The 21,207-nt window shown below is 38.1% G+C and overlaps 1 protein-coding gene and 1 pseudogene across 1 annotated transcript; both read right to left on the minus strand.

The window, feature by feature from the left end:
* Window positions 1-2,643: 2,643 nt before the first annotated feature.
* On the minus strand, window positions 2,644-8,914 carry LOC122086560 (annotated as a pseudogene).
* Window positions 8,915-11,947: 3,033 nt separating this feature from the next.
* LOC122085537 (probable copper-transporting ATPase HMA5) lies at window positions 11,948-19,664 on the minus strand. The gene is made up of 6 exons (XM_042654013.1): window positions 19,171-19,664; window positions 14,680-16,071; window positions 13,778-14,032; window positions 13,268-13,390; window positions 12,662-13,141; window positions 11,948-12,556 (listed from the first exon to the last, which is right to left on the minus strand). Exons 1-6 carry the CDS (start codon window positions 19,462-19,464, stop codon window positions 12,140-12,142), a joined length of 2,961 nt encoding a protein of 986 aa, XP_042509947.1. The 5' UTR covers window positions 19,465-19,664; the 3' UTR covers window positions 11,948-12,139.
* Between the last annotated feature and the right edge of the window lie 1,543 nt (window positions 19,665-21,207).

Raw genomic sequence — 21,207 nt, forward strand, 5'->3', positions numbered from 1 at the left:
CAGATAAACCTTCTGATTCTTCAAAATTCACAGTTCGGTGCTACTCATGCCATGGATTTGGATATATCAGTGCCCAATGTCCCAGCCGTTTGGTTGCTTTTATTGATAAGGATTCTCCTATACCATATATTCCCAAAGAGCAACTTGGTTCTGACACAGTTGATTTAAGAGAAGAGCGTGCGACAGGTGAAGTCAATGACACTCTCAGTGACGATGACCAACATCCTTTTTATGTCATTCGTCATTGTTGACCACTCAAAAGGCCACTGAAAATGAAGATTGGCGCCGCAGTAGTATTTTTCAGACTCGTGCGAAGTGCAATGATCAGTTGCTAACCTTGGTCATTGATGGAGGCAGTTGCACTAATGTTGTCTCTGAAGACGTTGTTCGTAAGCTGGGATTGAATACAGAACCACATCCTAATCCTTACAAGGTTGCTTGGGTGAACAACACTAATCTCAAAATCACAGATAAGTGCTTGGTCACATATTCTATTGGTGGATTTAAGGATATAGTCCAATGTGATGTCCTCTCTCTGAAGGTGTGCCATATCCTTCTTGGTCGACCTTGGTTGTTTGATAAGAAAGTACAGCATTGTGGCTCTGCCAATACCTATGCCTTCAAGCATGCCAACAAGACTATGAAGTTTCATCCTGCCAAAGATCTCCCTGAAATTAAGCTCAAGAAGATGGTGGGATCGTTCCTCATTCAGTGTATTCCTTCAGACGGTCTCCTCGGTCCTTTCCCTAACTCGACGGAGTCGAGTTCTTTTCAGAGGAGGAGAGTTGATGCAGATATGGCTGCCTTTTCTTGGTTGGACCAGCATGACCGGCTTTGGAAGCCAAGAGCCAAGAAGAACCGGTCCAGCCTAGGGTTTTGGTCCAACAAGGGTTGGAAATAAAATTAGTAGTTTACCTAGTATTTTATTTCATGCTTTTAGTTTCCAGACTTGAACGTAGGAGTAGGATTTATTTCCTTGCTTTGGTTTCCTTTTTATAGTTGTTTCCTAATTTAGGCTAGTTTCCATTCCAGTTAAATTTCTAATTTCATGTTCCTATTTTCCTATATATTGGTTGTAAACGACTGAAGATTTAGAGAGCAATTTGATTATTGAATGAATGTGTGAGTGTGATCTCCTTTTCCCCATCTCTACTCTGATTTCCCCTCCCTTCCCTAAGGGTTCTCCATCACTGAGGCAGAAAGTAATGTCTACCTTATTATCCCTGGTCTATATAGAGGGGAGTCTAACTATTTTGGAAAAGAACATCTGTACCAACACTATATAATTGCATGGTAAGAAGTTCCACCATGCACTACAGTCTGAAATGAAACCCTATCCTTTTCATTGAAATTCTCCTGCATTCACAGTGCACACTGAAGGGTGGGGAGAAATTTTACTAAAAAGGAAAAAAATATACAAACATATTAAACTAAAACCACTAGTTGAGGAAAAGTAAACAGATCCAAAAACAATACTATTTTTTCCAGCTTAAGCATTGGAAACTTAAGTTTTAAATATACTCCATCTACTCAGGAAGAAGTTACACATAAAATTACCACTTAAACACAAGGAAATAACAAACTCTACTTAAATCATATAATGGGCTCAAGGATGAGAAACGATCAAAGAGAAATCAGAAATACCTCTCAAAAAGCTTAAATCTTCCATCAACAATTGCTGGAACTTGTTTCATAGGATTGATTTCTGAAAATGTATCATGGAAACCATTAACGCAGTTAAAAGTGTGCATGCGTGTGGTAAGTTATACGTGTAATCAGAAGTTCCTCCTCATATGATATAGAATGATACACAGGGAGTGTTACCTCAAATGCAGTTTGTGGCCACAGTACGAATACACTCTTTCACTAGTTCAACTCCAACATTCTTACATAAGTTTGTTTACAATGAAATGTGGATTCTGTAACATGTGCACATATGAAAGAACACAGATCCTAAAGAAATTCTATTGATGAATTACTTGAGTCTCAAGCAAGTATTTCTACATTAGTAGCAAGCTTGGACTTACAATCTGTGAAATTTAATACCAAGGTTATGCAAAATGGCAGAATTCCTGAAATGACTTCACATTCATGCACAGAGAACTGTTTTCAATTCCAATTGATATCAATATTTTTCACATCCATATAATTCTTAGCAATGATGGACTGTTTCAATTACACATGCATGTCCAAGAACGAAGATGGATCAGGAGTTCAGGAGGCAGTTAAAAGTCACTCAGAATTCAAATTTTCAAGGCATCATTTGGTGTAACGTTGTTCTAGAAGAAGCACAACAGAGGTTGCATGAAGGCATTACATATAGAGCTGTAACTAAGGGCAGAATGCTGACCATATCTGATGACAGTAACACAGTAATTTGATTTCACAAACTTCTAGTTGATTTTTGGCTTGACCTCACGGCACAATGAAGGTGCTGTTCAGTTTAGCATCAATCCTGATGAGTGTATCAATAATTAAAAAACTTGGCTTAGTTATCTATGATGCTTCAGTTGCAAGCAAGTGCCAGGATTAAAGACAGCTCTTTGTATTGTCCGACCTTCAGACTTCAAATTTGGCTCATCAAGTCTCAGCTGTACTTGACATGAATTCATTTTGGAGAAATTATGCTTCTTAAGCTCTCACTTGATGGCAGCATGTGATAGTATGCGTTTATTGTTTAAAATATTACATTATAGCTCTTTCTGTCCACTATTTTTCCTTTTTTATATGGCCAGGAAGTCCAATTCGATTTCATTGTCTTCCAGTTCAGTTAAAATGTTTAAGATCAATAAACAATTCAAGTATAAACCGAAGCAAACAAAGATTCATATTGATATGCATAAATGGTTATGAAACCATCGACACCATTTAGGATCTCAAGTGGGTCGGCTTGGCTGAGATCTCCGACTCTACAGATGCCACTGGGAGCTCCAACAAGAAAACTGGTGCACCTTAAACCCACACAACCAAGCCAAATTCAGAAACGACAAGAGATGATGTTCAATTACAATCCGAGTTTCTGAGCCGGGATAGGGTAAAGGCCTAAATACAGAGGTTGCAACACGAATACCATTTTGAAACTGAAGGAATCAAAACATATATGAAAATAAATAGTCGCTAAATTAGAAGAAACAGAGATAGAAAGAGTTTGCAGGAGCAGACCTGCAAATTCTGGAGATTGAGGTTGACGTTTTGAAACGTCGATTCTAATCTCCTCAAAATCGATCCCATTCACCCTATTGCACCAATTCACAGTCAAAAAATGTTTGAAATTCCACAAATAAACAGAGTATCAGTAGACAGATCACCTAGTAATATCAGAATAAAGAATCTAAAAATTAAGTATACGGAATAAATAAAAAATCAAACCGTGTATTCTCACTTTAATTACTTCAAATGAGAAATCAAAACAACAACTTCCCTAACAAACGAAGATAAAGGGGGAGGGGAGTAGGGAAGGAAAGAGGATCAGAGATGGAGACTGGAGAGGCAAAGAAATACTTGCAGAAGAGGATAACAGCACGGGTTGGTTGAGACATGCGATCGCCATAGACCTTGAGCTTCATTTCTCCTTGTTTCTCAGTCACTTGATTCACTTTCGACCTTTGGAAGTCTGTGTGTGCTTAATTGATTTGGTTTCGGTTTAAAGTTTAAACCGGCCGGTTCATGTTATAATTGTCAGAAACCAAAATTTAACCGATTAATAATCAGTAAACCGTTGAACCACAATGATTAAACCATTTGCATATATATCATCGATATATATATATATATAAAGAAGATCATCCTTGGGCCAAGATAGTTACGTAAAAATTCTAGCAACGCTCACGCTTGCATGGACATAACCACATAAGTACAGACTCCACTTTATAAAGACTGATTACTCAACCATGATCCCATTAATCTCAAGGGTGTCCAACTTCTTGGGTCTTTTGTAATACTTCAACAAGAGAGACCAGCAAACAACACTAATTGATGAAGCTGCCATTGCAGCTCCAGCAACCCATGGTCGTAGACGAAATTTAGTGGATGGGTAAAGGGCTCCAGCAGCAATTGGGATGCCAAGAAGATTACAACCAAGTGCCCAGAAGTAGTTCATTTGGATAAGAGAAAAGGCTTTCCTGCAGAGGTCAATGGCAGTTATCACATCCTCCAAATTGCTCTTCATTAAAACAATGCCAGCTGCTTCAATGGCAATGTCTGTGCCAGCTCCAATTGCCATTCCAACATCGGCAGCTACTAGTGCTGGCGAGTCATTGATACCATCTCCAACCATTGCCACTGTTAGTCCTGTTGCCTGGATAATGAAGACAATTTATTAAAAGCATACATATAGATGTTGTTCCTGGGAAGAAAGAAAGAAAGGTGGTAAATATGTACGACCCAACATTTGTTTTACCTGTTACTCTTTCACTCTCTCTGCTTTCTGTTCAGGTTTGGCTTCTGCAATAACAGTTTCAATTCCAACCTCCTTGGCGATGGCATTTGCAGTTCCCCAATTGTTACCTGTGACCATAATACTTCTAACATTCATAGACTTCAGAATAGATATGACGTCCCGCACTCCAGGCTTCAATGGGTCTGATATGGCTATCTGCCCCACTACCTCCCCATCAATAGATACCAAGATCCCAGTTTGTGCCATCTCTTCTGTTTCTACTAGGAGTTCTTCGGCATCAGCAGGAACAGATATCCCACAGTCCAACATCAGGCTCTTGTTTCCTACAACTATTTCCTTGTCCTGAACAGTAGCTTTCACGCCATGGCCTGCAATAGAGACAAAATCTCGTGCTTCTGGCCAGACATGGTTCTCTTCGTCTTCTCTGAATTTCTTTGCATACTCAACTACAGCCTTGGCTACTGGATGTTCACTGTTAACCTAAGAATATTTACAGTATGCCACATCAAAAGACATCTGCTTGGTTAAATTGAATGAGAGGCAAAATGATGAAATCAAAGCAAAACTGATCCAAGGAGAGTCTGAAGTTTGATTCTTGTCACTTACTTCAGTTGCAGCAATTATATCATAGAATTCACGAAGGACCATGTTCTTCAAGAGCCTTGTCATTACCACCACTGGCTTTCCGATGGTGAGGGTTCCCGTTTTGTCAAACACAATGCAGTTCACCTAAAAAGATAACAACACTTGAAGTTGTGCTATTAAATAGTTGAACAGGACTAAACTCAAAAGGGAAAAAAAGAACAAATCAGAGAACACAAAAGAGCACAGGAAGTGCAATGGAGTAGGATCAAATTGCTGCATGCCCTCCACCTAATGAAGAAATGCTTCCAAAAGAAGAAAACATTTTCAGCGATTATTATAGATTCAATTAATGTTTGAATTGCAATTGAAAGATAGAGGATGCTTTGTAGACAAATAATTTGGTCTTCAAATCCATTGGAAGAGGGATGTTAAAGAAAAGCTTGAAAATATGAACTCTCTCCCTATTCAAAAACCAATTGACTTTTAAATGTACTGAAATAGAATAAATTGATGTCAAATCTTTCACGCTGACCTTATGTGCACTCTCCAATGCTTGACTTCCTTTGATCAATACACCTTGAGAAGCACCAACTCCCGTGCCAACCATAACTGCTGTGGGAGTTGCCAGACCTAGAGCAGCGCAATGGCAGGCAATGACCATGACAGAGATGCCAAATTGAAGGGCTAACTGAAAGCTATCCATGGAGGATGATATCCAAGACTTTGGATAGGCATTGAATTTTCCAGCTAAAAACCAGGCAAGCCAAGTGCACAATGAAAGTATAATAACCTGCAAGATTTAAAGTTAAACAGTTACCAAAGCTCGAAAAGCTAAGTGGCCTTGTTTGATAACTAGCACTTATGCACGAGGAACAGCTAGACTCAGCCCAAACTAGAGTCCATCTTCTGAAATTTACATGGTAGAGCAAACAAAAATCTTATTGAATTGGTAAAAAAACTGACTGGTCAAAAATCAGTTTGGATCTGATACATGTGCTTCAGTGCTTGTAATGGAAACAAAAACTCAAAATGGATCCAACTCATGCTACTACTCCATGAGCATTTGCATATGTGGACAACAAAACCACAAAGATCAAAGATAGCAAGTGTAGGTCAGGGTTTTCTAAGAAGAAATACAACCCAATGGTATTACCAAATAATGATCGTCAATCAGAAGTGTCTGAGCATTTTGCTTGAGAAAATGGAACAATTCATTATTTCCTATTTAAGAAATTAGATAAACAATAAAGAACCTATGGAACAATGAAATACACTTCAAAAAAGAGAACTATTAACTCAGCCAAGCAATTCAACTACTCTCTGAAGTAGAAAAACAGAACTTTGAAATTGACCAGATCTGGAAGATACCCACTTACATAGGGGGGGGAGAGGGTGTAAGAAAATACTCACCAAAGGCACAAAATATTTTGAGATCAGGTCAGCAAACTTCTGGACAGGAGCTTTGGCCATTTGTGCTAATTCTACAAGTCGAACAATCAGTGAAAGAGCACTATCAGATCCAACTCGTGTTGCCTGAACATGTAACACCCCATTCTCATTCAGAGTCCCTCCAATCAGGGTATCATCTTTCCTCTTTGCCACTGGCCTGGATTCTCCTGTTATCATGCTTTCATTGACATGGTTTTGACCCCATATAACAAAACCATCGCAAGCTACTTTTGCACTAGGCACTATCTTAATCACATCATTCTTTTGGATCAATCGACTGTCAATTTCTTGCTCAATTGTCACATTTCCCTCCCTGTCAAGAGTTAATAGTGTTGCTGACTCTGGTGCCAAATCTATAAGCTTGGCAATGGCCTCAGATGTTTTGCCCTTGGCCAAAACCTCCAAATACTTCCCAAGCAAAATAAAGGAAATGAGCATTGAGCTTGTTTCAAAGAAATCTGTGCCCATGAACTCCTCTGAAGTAGCAGCACTCAACATTGAGTAGACGGAATAGAAGTATGCTGCATTGGTTCCCAGTGCAATCAAAACATCCATGTTTGCAGACCCATGGCGTAATGCCTTATAGGATCCTGTGTAAAATCGCCAGCCAATTATGAATTGCACAGGGGTGGATAGTATCCACCTCAAAAGCTCTCCAACGGTCAACATGTTGATTACTTTAACATCTAGTCCTTGCTTAAGATCAGGGATATACATGATGACCATAGAGGTAAGGAACACTGGAATAGTAAAAACAAGACTCCAGAGAAAGGATTTATAGTAGTTCTTAATCTCTTCTTGCCTAGGAGAATCTCTTTGCCCTCCTTCTGGGAATATCATTCCCTTGAAATGCCCGGATCCAGTCGACTCTATTACATGGATGAAAGTTCGTGGTCCTGTTTCATGTGGCTTGTAAGAAATCGAAATATTATCAATTGTCAGATCAATATCCACATCTTGAACTCCTGGGAGTGCTTGAAGAGAATTTTCGATCATCCTCATAGAATGATCGGTGCTTATTCCTTCTACTTTGAATTGTATCTTGCTTTTGTCTTCCCCTGTACTAATAAGTGTGGCTTCAAAACCAGTGTCCTCGACTGCTTCCGTAAGTTGCTCATGGTTCACAATCTTTTGATCATAACAGATCTCTGCTTATTCAGTTGCTAATGCAACTCGGGCTTTCTTTACACCTTGAATACCTTGTAGAACAGATTCAACAGTTGTTGAGCAAGAGGTACAAGTCATTCCTTTTATGCGTAACCGACAAGTTTGCAGGGATCTCTCATTCACCTCATCCTTGATTAATGCTGCCTCAAATCCAACATCTTCAATAGCCTCTCGAATTGTTTCCTCCTGTACACTCCAAGTTACATAAATAACAGTGTAACACTGAAAATTGGAGCCAAAAAAAAAAAACATGATAAAGCAAACCATGCCATCAAACTATTTTGTAAAGTGAAATACATAACTGATCAGGCACAAATTTGAAGAGCATTAAGAGGAAACATAAAATAAGTAGAAGAATCGTCTCAAAGACAAAGGCAGCAAATTTATCATGTGCTAACCCACTTCAACACTTCCACCCCAAAAGAGTTAGGGAGAAGTTCAACACTCAATCTTGATTTTATCAATGAAATAGTTCAAAATGAACTTTGGGACTGAATCATCACAATATATTTTCGGGACCTAGGTTAGACAAGCCTGAGCTAAATAAACCTGAGCCTTATGTGACAATTCAGAGATGAACTTGGAAAAGCTTGGGTTGCTTAGCTAATCTACAGTACCTATGGGTTGAACCAGCATGATCCAACCCAATCTGAGACCAATATTTTGTAAAGAAATGTACAGATACTAGGATAGTTTCTTTTCTTAGGTAAAACTTGGGCATGAGGAAAAAGATTTCCACATGCAAATATGAAAGAAAATTACAAGCTTCAGTGCAAAGCTGCATGAATGGACAGTGCTCAATCTTCCAAAACGAAAACCTATTGTCGTCGTAATATAAAATGGTTCACATTCTCTAATAACGACCCAGAAATTGGATGCATTACATTCGAATACGGACAATATCAATATGATGGCGATGAAAGATAACCCAAAAGAATCCTGAGAGTTGTGAGACTTACCTTGACGAAATTAGGAAAAAACAGAACCTGGGCTCTGTTATTCAGAACATCAACAGCAGCATCACGGATTCCAGGAAGCCGTTTGATGGCTTTCTCCACGGAACCAGCACAAGCAGAACAAGTCATTCCAACAACAGAGAAGAGAGCTTTAGCCTCTGAGTCCTCTATGTTGTCCTGAATGGCAACACCCCTAGGGTACTTGGGCATCGAAGGGTAATGTGGTCGAGCAGACAAATCTCTATTGTAAGAACTCTCATTCCGTATGCAAGCTAACGCCAACAATTTGGTCGCCATGATCTTCTCCTTTCCAATCAATCCCTCACAACTAAGCTCTGTAATGTTTCGAAAGCTTTGAAGCTTTACCTTTGTATCTCGAGACCTGCTTCCTCCCTCCCTCCCTCCCCCCTATAAACTCCAATTTGTTTAAAAAAGGAAACCTGGTACAAAGAATCGCCTAACTTTCCAAATCAAGAAAAAGATCGTCTAAACATTGAAATTTATGGGTTATTTATGTGTGAGGTATAGAGTATGGACTCTATAGTTCAGCTTCCCGGGCTTTTTCTCCCCGTTTGAAAACGGTTCATGTTTTTTTTTTTTAATTTTGCAAGAAAACGGTTCATGCTTATGTAATAAACATCATAACATTTAATTTTTTATCTATTGAAAAAAAAAAAAGGAGGTTAGGTATGCTGCCAGCTTTTTTTGAACTAGTGGCTCAACCAATGAAATGGTTTGGACCGAAGGACATAGGGGGTTTTTTTGGGGGAAAGAGGGGAGAGAGGGAGAGATTCAGTTATACAGGCAATATGCTTATCCTCTTCTTATTGGGAAAAGCAACAAAACTTATGTTTACTTGGAAAAAATTGTATTTGTATTGGGTTATTGAATCAGCTTGATCGTATTCGTCTGGCAAGGGTAAAATCATAATTTTATTAAATGTAAAGTATGGGTAAAACTAATGGATCCATGCTAACGCAAACCAATTCAGAATGGTATCAGAGCAATATTCATAGAAACCAATATTCTTCAGAATTAAAATCCCCCATAGAGCGGGGAGAAGTTAATCTCGAGATATGAAAGAGAAAGACTTGTCTCTCAAGGCAAGAGCTGATCAACCTAACTAGTTTAAGATTCATTGACCCATTAAATTTATGTTTAGTAACTTTCATTGCGAAGAAAGTTAAAGGGATTATAAGTAAAAAATTTCATATTCAAAAAGGAATTTTTGTAATTATTATCTCATATGATTGTAAAAATTATTTAAATTTTTTATCATATTTAATAATAATATATTTTTCATGTAATATAAGTGAAATTTAAAAATCAAATATGAAATGATTTGGAGTTCATGATATACTCACATTGCATCATGATTATTACTTCCCCTTTAAATTTGAAAATTTTACTTCCCTTTACACTCATATGGCATCATGATTACAAAAGTTTCTATTTTCATATTTAAAATTTTCACTTTCCTTTCCTCTAATACCTTGCCCTTGAAACCAAACAAAACTTAAGAATGGATAATGATAGGATTCAGATCCTTTTCAATGATCAACGTTCCAACCACTCTTTAATTAGACACAAACGTATCCAAAGCTGCATGGCCCCAAATGTTAATATGCATGCTTATGTCTCGTCGGAGAAAGAGCAGTCATTTAAGAGGAGCTGAACCACCATTAGTATGCTAACTTTAATCATTTTGGGCTGTTACTCTTCTTACAAGATAAGCCGAGTTCCAAAAACCCACCACAAAGTGAAAACAAAAGGCTTTGTTGTTGAAATCTTTTTTAGACTGGTTGCAGTTGTAGAGGAGGAACCCAAAAAGCTGTAATGGATTCCAATTGGATGAAACAAGGATTGCCAAGGAAATAGAGACAGAGACCGTGTGTATAGTTTATGTATGGAGTTTGGAATTCTAAGAATGGGAGAGATATTATTCCTGCCAATCCCTTGTTTCCTTTACCAAAAAAAAAAAAAAAAAAAAATCCCTTGTTTCCCAAATTGAATATGATTTCCTGTTTTTAGCACTCTAATAAAGCTGCCACTGCCATGACAGTTAACCGTTATACGGATTCAACCCGGCCCGCCTACTTCCTTTGATATTCCCTGGAGGCTGGGCTATATTGGAAACTTCTGGTCATTGGCCAGTTAAATAAATCAGAATTTCACTTTTGACCCAAATGCAAAACTCTCCATCAGTAGATTTCTATTTTTACTCTCCATAATAATATTAAATCTATTACTGAATTTATGATAGGTTGGCACCTCTAAGGATGTGAATTTGAAACTTAAATTGTTTATCAAAATCGAATCAAGCTATTTACTAATTTACATCAAAACTGTAATACCGTTAGTAAATGGTTCAATTTTGGTTTCAAGTTTAAAATCGATAAGTTAAATGGTCGGGTTGGTTTTAACAGTGTAACCCGTTGGTTTCAAACCAAATTAACACCGTAAAAATCGAACAATTTAAACTGTCAAAATTGATCCGATTAACCCGTATAACAATTAAATATTTGATTGTTTTAACAAAACGTAATGGTTTAATTTAGGAAAAATTAAGGACCATAGAGGTTGTCCAATAGTTTACTCATATTATGTAGTTTTGTAGCTATATAATTAAATCTTTGTTTGTTCAATGCCTCATTTAATTTGGTACAAGATTGAAACATTTATCAACAAAAGCAAATTTTAGTAAGCATGCGAATAAACTAGCAAACCAATTACTAACAGTTTAGAAATCGTATGAAATAAACCGTGATCAAAATCATTTAAAATTGTGAAACTGACACCGTTTAAAAACCATGAAACCTAAACCGTTTACTAAATGGTTACGATTTCAAAAAGTGCAACCGTTTAGTCAATAATGCAGTTTTGCTTCAACGAAATAATTGTGAACCAAATCGAACCAAAACACATCCAAACCAAACCAATTAACACCCTTAGGCACCTCCTCTCCTCTTATACAATTAGAACTCGTCACTTTTTTTTATTGCCCCATAAAAGTATTTCAGTAAAGGGTACTTTCATTTCTTTTCTTTGCCCTTTGTTTTATTCCATAAAGTAATTAATTTGAAGGGTAAAAATGGATTATGCTTACACACAGATTAAATGTCCATGAAGAAGGGTATTAATGTATATTCAAATCCTTGGTACCATTACTCTCTCTCTCTCAAACCGAGTGTTTGAGTGTGAAAATGATATCTTGTGCAAGAGGACCAATGACAGCCAAATAATTCTAAAAGAAATAAAATCCAAAATGATCAGTGGCGGTTTTTAGCAAAATTTGGATCCGGTTAGGCCATTTTTCGGCTCGGCGTAAGAGTGTTAACCGGTTTGTTTATGACCATCTGGTTCAGATCCACTTGCCAATGTAAACCATAAGTTTAAGCTCACAAACATAACTTCTAATTCATACCTTAATGAACAATAGAGTTCAATATTGCATGTCTATGTATACACCAAAAACTATCCATATTCCTCAATAGGTCCCATGGACCAAGAAAGTTAACATAACATTCTAGCAACTTTCACGCTTGTATGGACATATGAACAGACTCCACTTTATAAAGACTGATTACTCAACCATGATCCCATTAATCTCAAGGGTGTCCAACTTCTTGGGTCGTTTGTAATACTTCAACAATAGAGACCAGCAAACAACACTAACTGATGAAGCTGCCATTGCAGCTCCAGCAACCCATGGTGGTAGACGAAATTTAGTGGATGGGAAAAGGGTACCAGCAGCAATTGGGATGCCGAGAAGATTATAACCCAGTGCCCAGAAGTAGTTCATTCGGATTCGAGAGAAGGTTTTCCTGGAGAGATCAATGGCAGTTATCACATCCTCCAAGTTGCTTTTCATCAGAACAATGTCAGCTGCTTCAATGGCGATGTCTGTGCCAGCACCAATTGCCATTCCCACATCAGCAGCCACCAGTGCTGGTGAGTCATTGATACCATCCCCAACCATCGCCACTGTTAGTCCCGTTGCCTGGATAGTGAAGAAAAAAGTTTAAAAGCATACATGTTGAATGTTGTTCCTAAAAAGAAGAAAAATGTGGTAATCTTTGTACAATCCGGCCAACAATTGTTTTACCTGTAACTCCTTCACTTTCTCTGCTTTCTGTTCAGGTTTGGCCTCTGCAATAACAGTTTCAATCCCAACTTCCTTGGCAATGGCCTTTGCAGTTCCCCAATTGTCACCTGTCACCATAATACTTCTAACATTCATAGACTTCAGAATGGATATGACGTCCCGCACTCCAGGCTTCAATGGGTCTGATATGGCTATCAGCCCCACCACCTCCCCATCAATAGATACCATGATCCCAGTTTGTGCCATCTCTTCTGTTTCTACTAGGAGTTCTTCGGCATCAGCAGGAACAGATATCCCACAGTCCAACATCAGGCTCTTGTTTCCTACCACTATTAGCTTGTTTTGAACAGTTGCTTTCACACCATGGCCTGCAATAGAGACAAAATCTCGTGCTTCTGGCCAGACATGGTTCTCGTCATCTTCTCTGAATTTCTTGGCGTACTCAACTACAGCCTTGGCTAGTGGATGTTCACTGTTAACCTAAGAATATTTATAGTATGCCACATCAAAAGACATCTGCAAGGTTAGATTGAAAGAGAGGAAAAATGCTGAAATCAAAGCAACGCTGATCCAAGAAGAGTCTGAAATTTGACTCTTGTCACTTACTTCAGTTGCAGCAATTATATCATAGAATTCACGAAGGACCATGTTCTTCAAGAGCCTTGTCATTACCACCACTGGCTTTCCGATGGTGAGGGTTCCCGTTTTGTCAAACACAATGCAGTTCACCTAAAAAGATAACAACACTTGAAGTTGTGCTATTAAATAGTTGAACAGGACTAAACTCAAAAGGGAAAAAAAGAACAAATCAGAGAACACAAAAGAGCACAGGAAGTGCAATGGAGTAGGATCAAATTGCTGCATGCCCTCCACCTAATGAAGAAATGCTTCCAAAAGAAGAAAACATTTTCAGCGATTATTATAGATTCAATTAATGTTTGAATTGCATTTGAAAGATAGAGGATGCTTTGTAGACAAATAAGTTGATCTTCAAATCCATTGGAAGAGGGATGTCAAAGAAAAGCTTGAAAATATGAACTCTCCCCATTCAAAAACCAATTGACATTTTTATGTAGTGAAATAGAAATAAATTGATGTCAAATCTTTCATGCTGACCTTATGTGCACTCTCCAATGCTTGACCTCCTTTGATCAATACACCTTGAGAAGCACCAACTCCAGTGCCAACCATAACTGCTGTGGGAGTTGCCAGACCTAGAGCGCAAGGGCAGGCTATGACCATGACAGAGATGCCAAATTGAAGAGCTAACTGAAAGCTATCCATGGAGGACGGTATCCAAGATTTCGGATAGGCATTGAATTTTCCAGCTAAAAACCAGGCAAGCCAAGTGCAAAATGAAAGTATAATAACCTGCAAGAAATAAAGTCGAACAGTTACCAAAAGCTCGAAAAGCTAAGTGGCCTTGTTTGATAACTAGTGCTTATGCACGAGGAGCAGCTAGACAGCCCAAACAAGAGTCCATCTTCTGAAATTTACATGGTAGAGCAAACAAAAATCTTATTGAATTGGTAAAAAAACTGTCTGGTCAAAAATCAGTTTAGATATCTGACACATGTGCTTCAGTGCTTGCAATGGAAACAAAATCTCAAAATGGATCCAACTCATTCTACTACTCCACGAGCATTTGCATGTGTGGACAAAAAAACCAGAAAGATCAAAGATAGCAAGTGTAGGTCAGGTTTTTCTAAGAAGAAGTACAACCCAATATTACCAAATAATGATCGTCAATCAGAAGTGTCAGAGCATTTTGCTTGAAAAAATGGAACAATTCATTATTTCCTATTTAAAAAATTAGATAAACAAGAAAGAACCTACGGAACAATGAAATACACTTCAAAAACAGAGAACTATTAACTCTTTCTCTGACTTATTATTAATTCAGCCAAGAAAAATTCAACTACTATCTGAAGTAGAAAAACTTGAACCAGATTTGGAAGATGTCCACTTACACAGTGGGTGTGGGGGTGGGGGTGGGAGGGTGTAAGAAAAATACTCACCAAAGGCACAAAAAATTTTGAGATCCGGTCAGCTAACTTCTGGACAGGAGCTTTGGCCATTTGTGCTGATTCTACAAGCCGAACAATCAGTGAAAGAGCACTATCAGATCCAACTCGTGTTGCCTGTGCATGTAACACCCCATTCTCATTCAGAGTCCCTCCAATCACAGTATCACCTTTCCTCTTGGCCACTGGCCTGGATTCTCCTGTTATCATGCTTTCATTGACATGGCTTTGACCCCATATAACAAAACCATCACAAGCTACTTTTGCACCAGGCACGATCTTAATCACATCATTCTTTTGGATCAATCGACTGTCAATTTCTTGCTCACTTGTCACATTTCCCTCCCTGTCAAGAGTTAATAGTGTTGCTGTCTCGGGTGCCAAATCCATAAGCTTAGCAATGGCCTCAGATGTCTTCCCCTTGGCCAAAACCTCCAAATACTTCCCAAGCAAAATAAAGGAAATGAGCATTGAGCTTGTCTCAAAGAAATCTGTGCCCATGAACTCCTCTGAAGTAGCAGCACTCAACACTGAGTAGACGGAATAGAAGTAGGCTGCATTGGTTCCCAGTGCAATCAAAACATCCATGTTTGCAGACCCATAGCGTAATGCCTTGTAGGATCCTGTGTAAAATCGCCAGCCAATAATGAATTGCACAGGGCTGGATAGTATCCACCTCAAAATCTCTCCAATGGTCACCATGTTTACTACTTTAACATCTAGTCCTTGCTTAAGAACAGGGATATACATGAAGACCATAGAGGTAAGGAACACTGGAATAGTAAAAACAAGACTCCAGAGAAAGGATTTATAGTAGTTCTTAATCTCTTCTTGCCTAGGAGAATCTCTTTGCCCTCCTTCAGGGAATATCATCGCCTTGAAACGCCCGGACCCAGTTGACTCTATTACTTGGATGAAATTCCGCGGTCCTGTTTCATGTGGCTTGTAAGAAATGGAAATTTTATCAACTGTTTGATCAATTTCCACATCTTGAACTCCTGGGAGTGCTTGAAGAGAATTTTCGATCATCCTCATAGAATGATCGGTGCATACTCCTTCTACTTTGAGCTGTATCTTGCTTTTGTCTTCCCCTGTACTAATAAGTGTGGCTTCAAAACCAGTGTCCTTGATTGCTTCCATAAGTTGCTCATGGCTCACAATCTTTTGATCATAACAGATCTCTGCTTCTTCAGTTGCTAATGCAACTCGGGCTTTCTTTACACCTTTAATACCTTGTAGAACAGATTCAACAGTTGTTGAGCAAGACGTACAAGTCATTCCTTTTATGCGTAACCGACTAGTTTGCAGGGATCTCTCATTCACCTCATCCTTGATTAATGCTGCCTCAAATCCAACATCTTCAATAGCCTCTCGAATTGTTTCCTCCTGTACACTCCAGGTTACATTAATAACAGTGTACCACTTAAAATTGGTGTGAAAGGAACACGATAAAGCAAGTCATGCTATCAAACTAATACATGAAGTGAAATACATAGCTGATCAGACACAAATTTGTATAGCATTAAGAGGGAAAATAAAAATGTAAAAGAGCATAGCTGATCAGACACAAATTTGTATAGCATTAAGAGGGAAAATAAAAATGTAAAAGAGCATAGCTGATCAGACACAAATTTAGAGAGCATTAAGAGGGACAATAAAAGAGTACAAGGGTAGTCTCAAAGACAAAGATGATACATTTATTACATGCTTGCCCACTTCAACACTTCCTCCCCAAAAAGAGTTAGGGAGAGGCTCAACACTCAAATTGATTTTAGAAATGAAATAGTTCAAATATGGATGGACTTTGGGCCTGAATCATCACAATATATTTTCTGGAATCAGGTTGGTTGAACCTGAGCCTAAGCCTGTCCTCAAGTAACAATTCTTTCCTGAACTTGGCAAAGCTTGGGTTGCTTAACTCATCTAGTAATATGGGTTGGACCAGCTTGATGCAATCCAAGTCGAGTCCACTATTTGGTAAACAAATCTACAGATACTAGGATATTTTCTTTTGTCTTTTCTATTCTTTTCTTTGGTCAAACTTGAGCATGAGGAAAACGATTTCTACATACAAATATGTAAATGAAATTTACAAGTTTCAGTGCAAAGCTACATCAATGGCCTGTGCTCATCTTCCAAAACAAAACCTGTTTCTCAGTTGTGATATAAAAAAAAATTTCACATTCACTAATAACAACCCAGAAATTGGATGCATCACTTTCCAGTGGCCGAAGCTCACTTCCGACTAGATGTTAGGACTAGACCTGAACTTGTGCTTTGGCTTATAGGCCAAGCCATGGTTTTAGGATATTTCTAAGAGCGAACTAAGCCATGTATTTCAACTCATGAACGGGGCCCGGTTTTGGTGCAATCTGGCCCTATCCCAGCCCATGTTTATCCCTGAATCTAGGGATGAATAAATCCAACTTTTCAGGAAATTTAAAAAAAAAAAAAAATTTTTTTTTTGGGGGGGTGGGGGGAGATGAGTGGGTGGTTGTAGACAACAGTAGTACTCAACATCACAAATAACAAATCTTACGTACCTAAACCAATGGTCAATTTACCACCAAAACATTATCCATAAAACTCAAAATCAACAGCTTACTGGACACCAAACTCAATTAATATAAATCCAAGAAGTACATATCTAGTGGCTGAGGTAGAACAAAAACTAGAGATAGAGGTGGTGGCCCAACAATTACCTATGAGCCACTCTAGGAATATTACTTTCTGCAATTCCTGTTCACACTTGTGGAGAGAAAGAAAAACCATAATTTTTCTATCAGTAGCAATTATAGAAGTTAATGTTGGTGTGATTGATTGTGATAAACAGGACTAGGTTCATGGTTGCAAGGGTCCAATCATCATTTCAGGTGCAGAAAATGATATTTATTTGGTTTGGGAATTGTATTGACCTTCAACTGCCCAAGTGGTGCAAATTGTTATGACCTCAAATGACTAAGGGCTTAATTTGAATATTTTCAGTTCTAGGACCCTAAATAAGGGCATAATTTGATGATCTTCAGTAGTAGGACTCTCATTTAGGATCTCAACAATTGAGAAAGGGGTCAACTTGTAGAGTCCACATGGATGAGAGTGAGAGCTGCCACAAAAGCTCCATCTGCCTGCAAGTAAAGTGAAACTAAGGGAAGCAAAATTGACAAAAAAAAAAGTCAAGCCATTCCTCCCCCCCTTAGACTCGTTACGATTAACGACTTCACTCGTTGGTCCTAATCATTTGTCTTCCCCACCCCACCTTCTCTCCTACTTCTATCAGTGGGGAATGACGATTGCACCCATGTTCAGCTATCTATTAATGCGTTCCCACCTGCATGCCCCAGGGAATGTTGGCTGGGAAGCGAGGGTTCCTCGAATAAGCAACTGGATTCATTTCCCCCTATCAGAGGTGGTCCGGGGTCCAATCAGATCAAAAATTGGAAACTCTCCTGATAATTACTAACTAAAAAACTTACTAAATATAATAACACAATTTACTTCACTTCCAACCAAACTACCAAGAATCAAATAGAAGAGTATAGCCAAGGGATAAGGAATCTATTTGAAATTTTTTGAAAAGCTGAACTATTTTATTTATTGTATTTCTTAAATTTCTAAGTTAGCTAATATCACTTCCCTTCACATTACTTTACTTCGTTACGAGGCAAGGCCAAAATGTAACAGATTCTTGTAGAGGCCAGACTGACTATCACCTTGTGGAGAGGGTAACTTGGACTTGGTTGTGAGCATCGACATATAAAAATAGCGGTACCCAGAGTAAGGCACAGAGTAAGTGCTGCCACAGATTTCACTCATAAATTGCATAATACAGTGGAATGTAATAACCAGTGGTCAAGGGCCTATGTTGAAGAAATTCCATTTATGTTCAAAACTCAGATGAATCTCTTCAGACCAAGGATTTATGTGCTTGGTACTAGAGGTTCGGTTCAGGAACAATTGGGTGCTACACTGCTTATTTAGACATCATATAAACTTCCCTCTTGATGCCATGGACAAGGGATGCTCCAAAGTCTCATCCTCAATGAACTTGGACCTTTTCTCTGAGGCAAACAGAAGCTAGACTTAGAAAGCTCCTCCTAAGCAGCAAATTTTATGAATCATTTGGTTGATTGTCCTTGAGAGCCCTCCAACAACAAAAGGAGGGAGAAAAGAAAACGTACACAGCAGATAATCCATTCCTTTCAATTATTGAGGCCAAACAAGATCTCTCACATTTATCTTAATAATGTGCCACCTGGTTCATCGGATCATTATTTTCACGAAAGAAATCCTAATCAGGCCAAGAGTTAGAACTGTAGATTCATTTTGCTGTTCTATCACCCCAAAAAATGAAATAGAAATACAAGAAAATGGAAAACCCTTCAGTAAAAATTCAAATATTAGCCATTGAAAGGAAAAAAACAAAGAGAGATAAATATCACAGAGACGAAAGATAACCCAAAGAATTCTCAGAGTTGTGAGACTTACGTCAACGAAATTAGGAAAGAACAGAACCTGGGCTCTGTTATTCAGAACGTCAACAGCAGCATCACGAATTCCGGGAAGCCGTTTGATGGCTTTCTCGACGGAGCCAGCACAGGCAGAACAGGTCATACCAACAACAGAGAAGAGAGCCTTAGCCTCTGAGTCCTCGATGTTTTCCTGAATGGCGACACCTTTAGGGTACTTAGGCATCGAAGGGTAATGTGGTCGAGGAGACAAATCTCTATTGTAAAAACTCTCATTCCGTATGCAAGCTAACGCCAACAGTTTGGTCGCCATGATCTTCTCCTTCCAATCAGTCCCTCATCAACAACATGAATCTCTCTGTAAAGATTTCAAGCTTTGAAGCTTTTCCTCTGTGTTGTCTATCGACCTGCTTCCTCCCTCCCTCGATAAACTCCAATTTGTTTGAAAAAGGAAAACCGAAACAAAGATGGGAAAGCACGTAACAGAGTGAGGTATAGACAGAGGACGGTTTAGCTTCCCTGGTTTTTTTATGTTTGAAAACGTGTCCCGATACTCGTTACTACGTAATGAGACGTCTAAAATTGAAATTTCCATATTGGCAAAAGCTGCAAAACAATTGTAGTGGCGTGGTCCCTACGCCAAGAGAACGGAGTGTGCCGAAATTATGACCCCACCCTTGTGAAATCCAAAAAATTCATCAATTTTGTGTCTATTAACCTCCGTCATTGGCCCATGCTAGCGTAGGAGCTGTCTGACATAGGGATGGTGTGGGGAGACCTTTTTTCTCCTGGCTATATTTCACCAAAAAAAAAGCAAGGAAGATAATGCTCCCTTATCAGGCTGCCCTTGCACCACCGCAGAGGCACACATGGGCATCAATATGATTATGTTCATATTTCACAAAGGTGGAGGTATCATTTTGCCTCTTTCTAAGCTGCGAGATCAAGGAACATTTATTCTCCAAAAAAGAAAAAGATCGCACCCTATACATAAAAGACTTGTGTAGTACAAAACTAATGAATAGACGCACATTAACATTAAAGCGGTGGAAGTATTTTATGACCTCTCAATCTAACGTAGAACCCTATGATTATGATTAAAGAGCGTTCATTACCCCCAAAATTTAATGAAAACATATTGAGAGATTAGGCAATGGACACCATGGAGAGGGAAAGAAATTAATCCCAAGATATGATTTAAAAAGACTTGTATTCCAAGCAAATAGGGAAAGTGCGGATCAACATAGAAAATTAAAACTATTTTTTATTTTCATTGACCCATTGAGGGTGGCCAATATAATGCTAATTTTAATCATTTTGAGCCGTTACTCTTACAGTATAATCTAAAATTTCAAAACCCACTATAAATTATAAAGTGAAAACAAAAGGAAGAAGAATAGATCCTTTTTATAGTTTAATCTTTTATTGAGTGGTTATATGATCATCATACTTTTTGACTTTAGCTTATAAGGCTTTCCTGTTACACTCCTTCACATTTGACCTCTTCTGCAGCTCTACTCTTTCATCAATTAAATACGTTCAAAGGATCGAGCTTTCCTTAACCTGATCGAAACTCGGTCTTACATTAAATGTTAAAAACAAAAATAAAAGCTTATTTGAATGGTCCATCTTTGATAAGAATCACAGGATAAAATAAAATATAATTGCCCTTCTTCAATTTTAAATTCTTAATTTAAAACATACATGCTCATCATAATTTTTAACTTTGGTTTTCAACTTAGAGATAAGATTCTTTTTTTTTTCTTTAATCGATTGACTTCAGAGATTAGGGCCATTTTTCCTCTTTATCAATTATGTCAATAGATTCGTAATCTTACATTTTGTCGTTATTTTATTTTAAAATATTATTTAATACAAAAAATTATTATTAATGCAGTTCGTGTATGAAATAACATATTTACCCCCTTAAAAAAAAAACCAAAAAAACAAAACAAAACAAAACAAAACTGCAATGAATATTTTTTTCAATAAGATGAGACAATTAAATGAAAGTGTCAAGCTTTAAATGCACCAATTGTGGTGTCATTTAGATAAT

The sequence above is a fragment of the Macadamia integrifolia genome, chromosome 8 (assembly GCF_013358625.1).
Source record: "Macadamia integrifolia cultivar HAES 741 chromosome 8, SCU_Mint_v3, whole genome shotgun sequence".
In the NCBI taxonomy this organism is placed as follows: domain Eukaryota; kingdom Viridiplantae; phylum Streptophyta; class Magnoliopsida; order Proteales; family Proteaceae; genus Macadamia; species Macadamia integrifolia.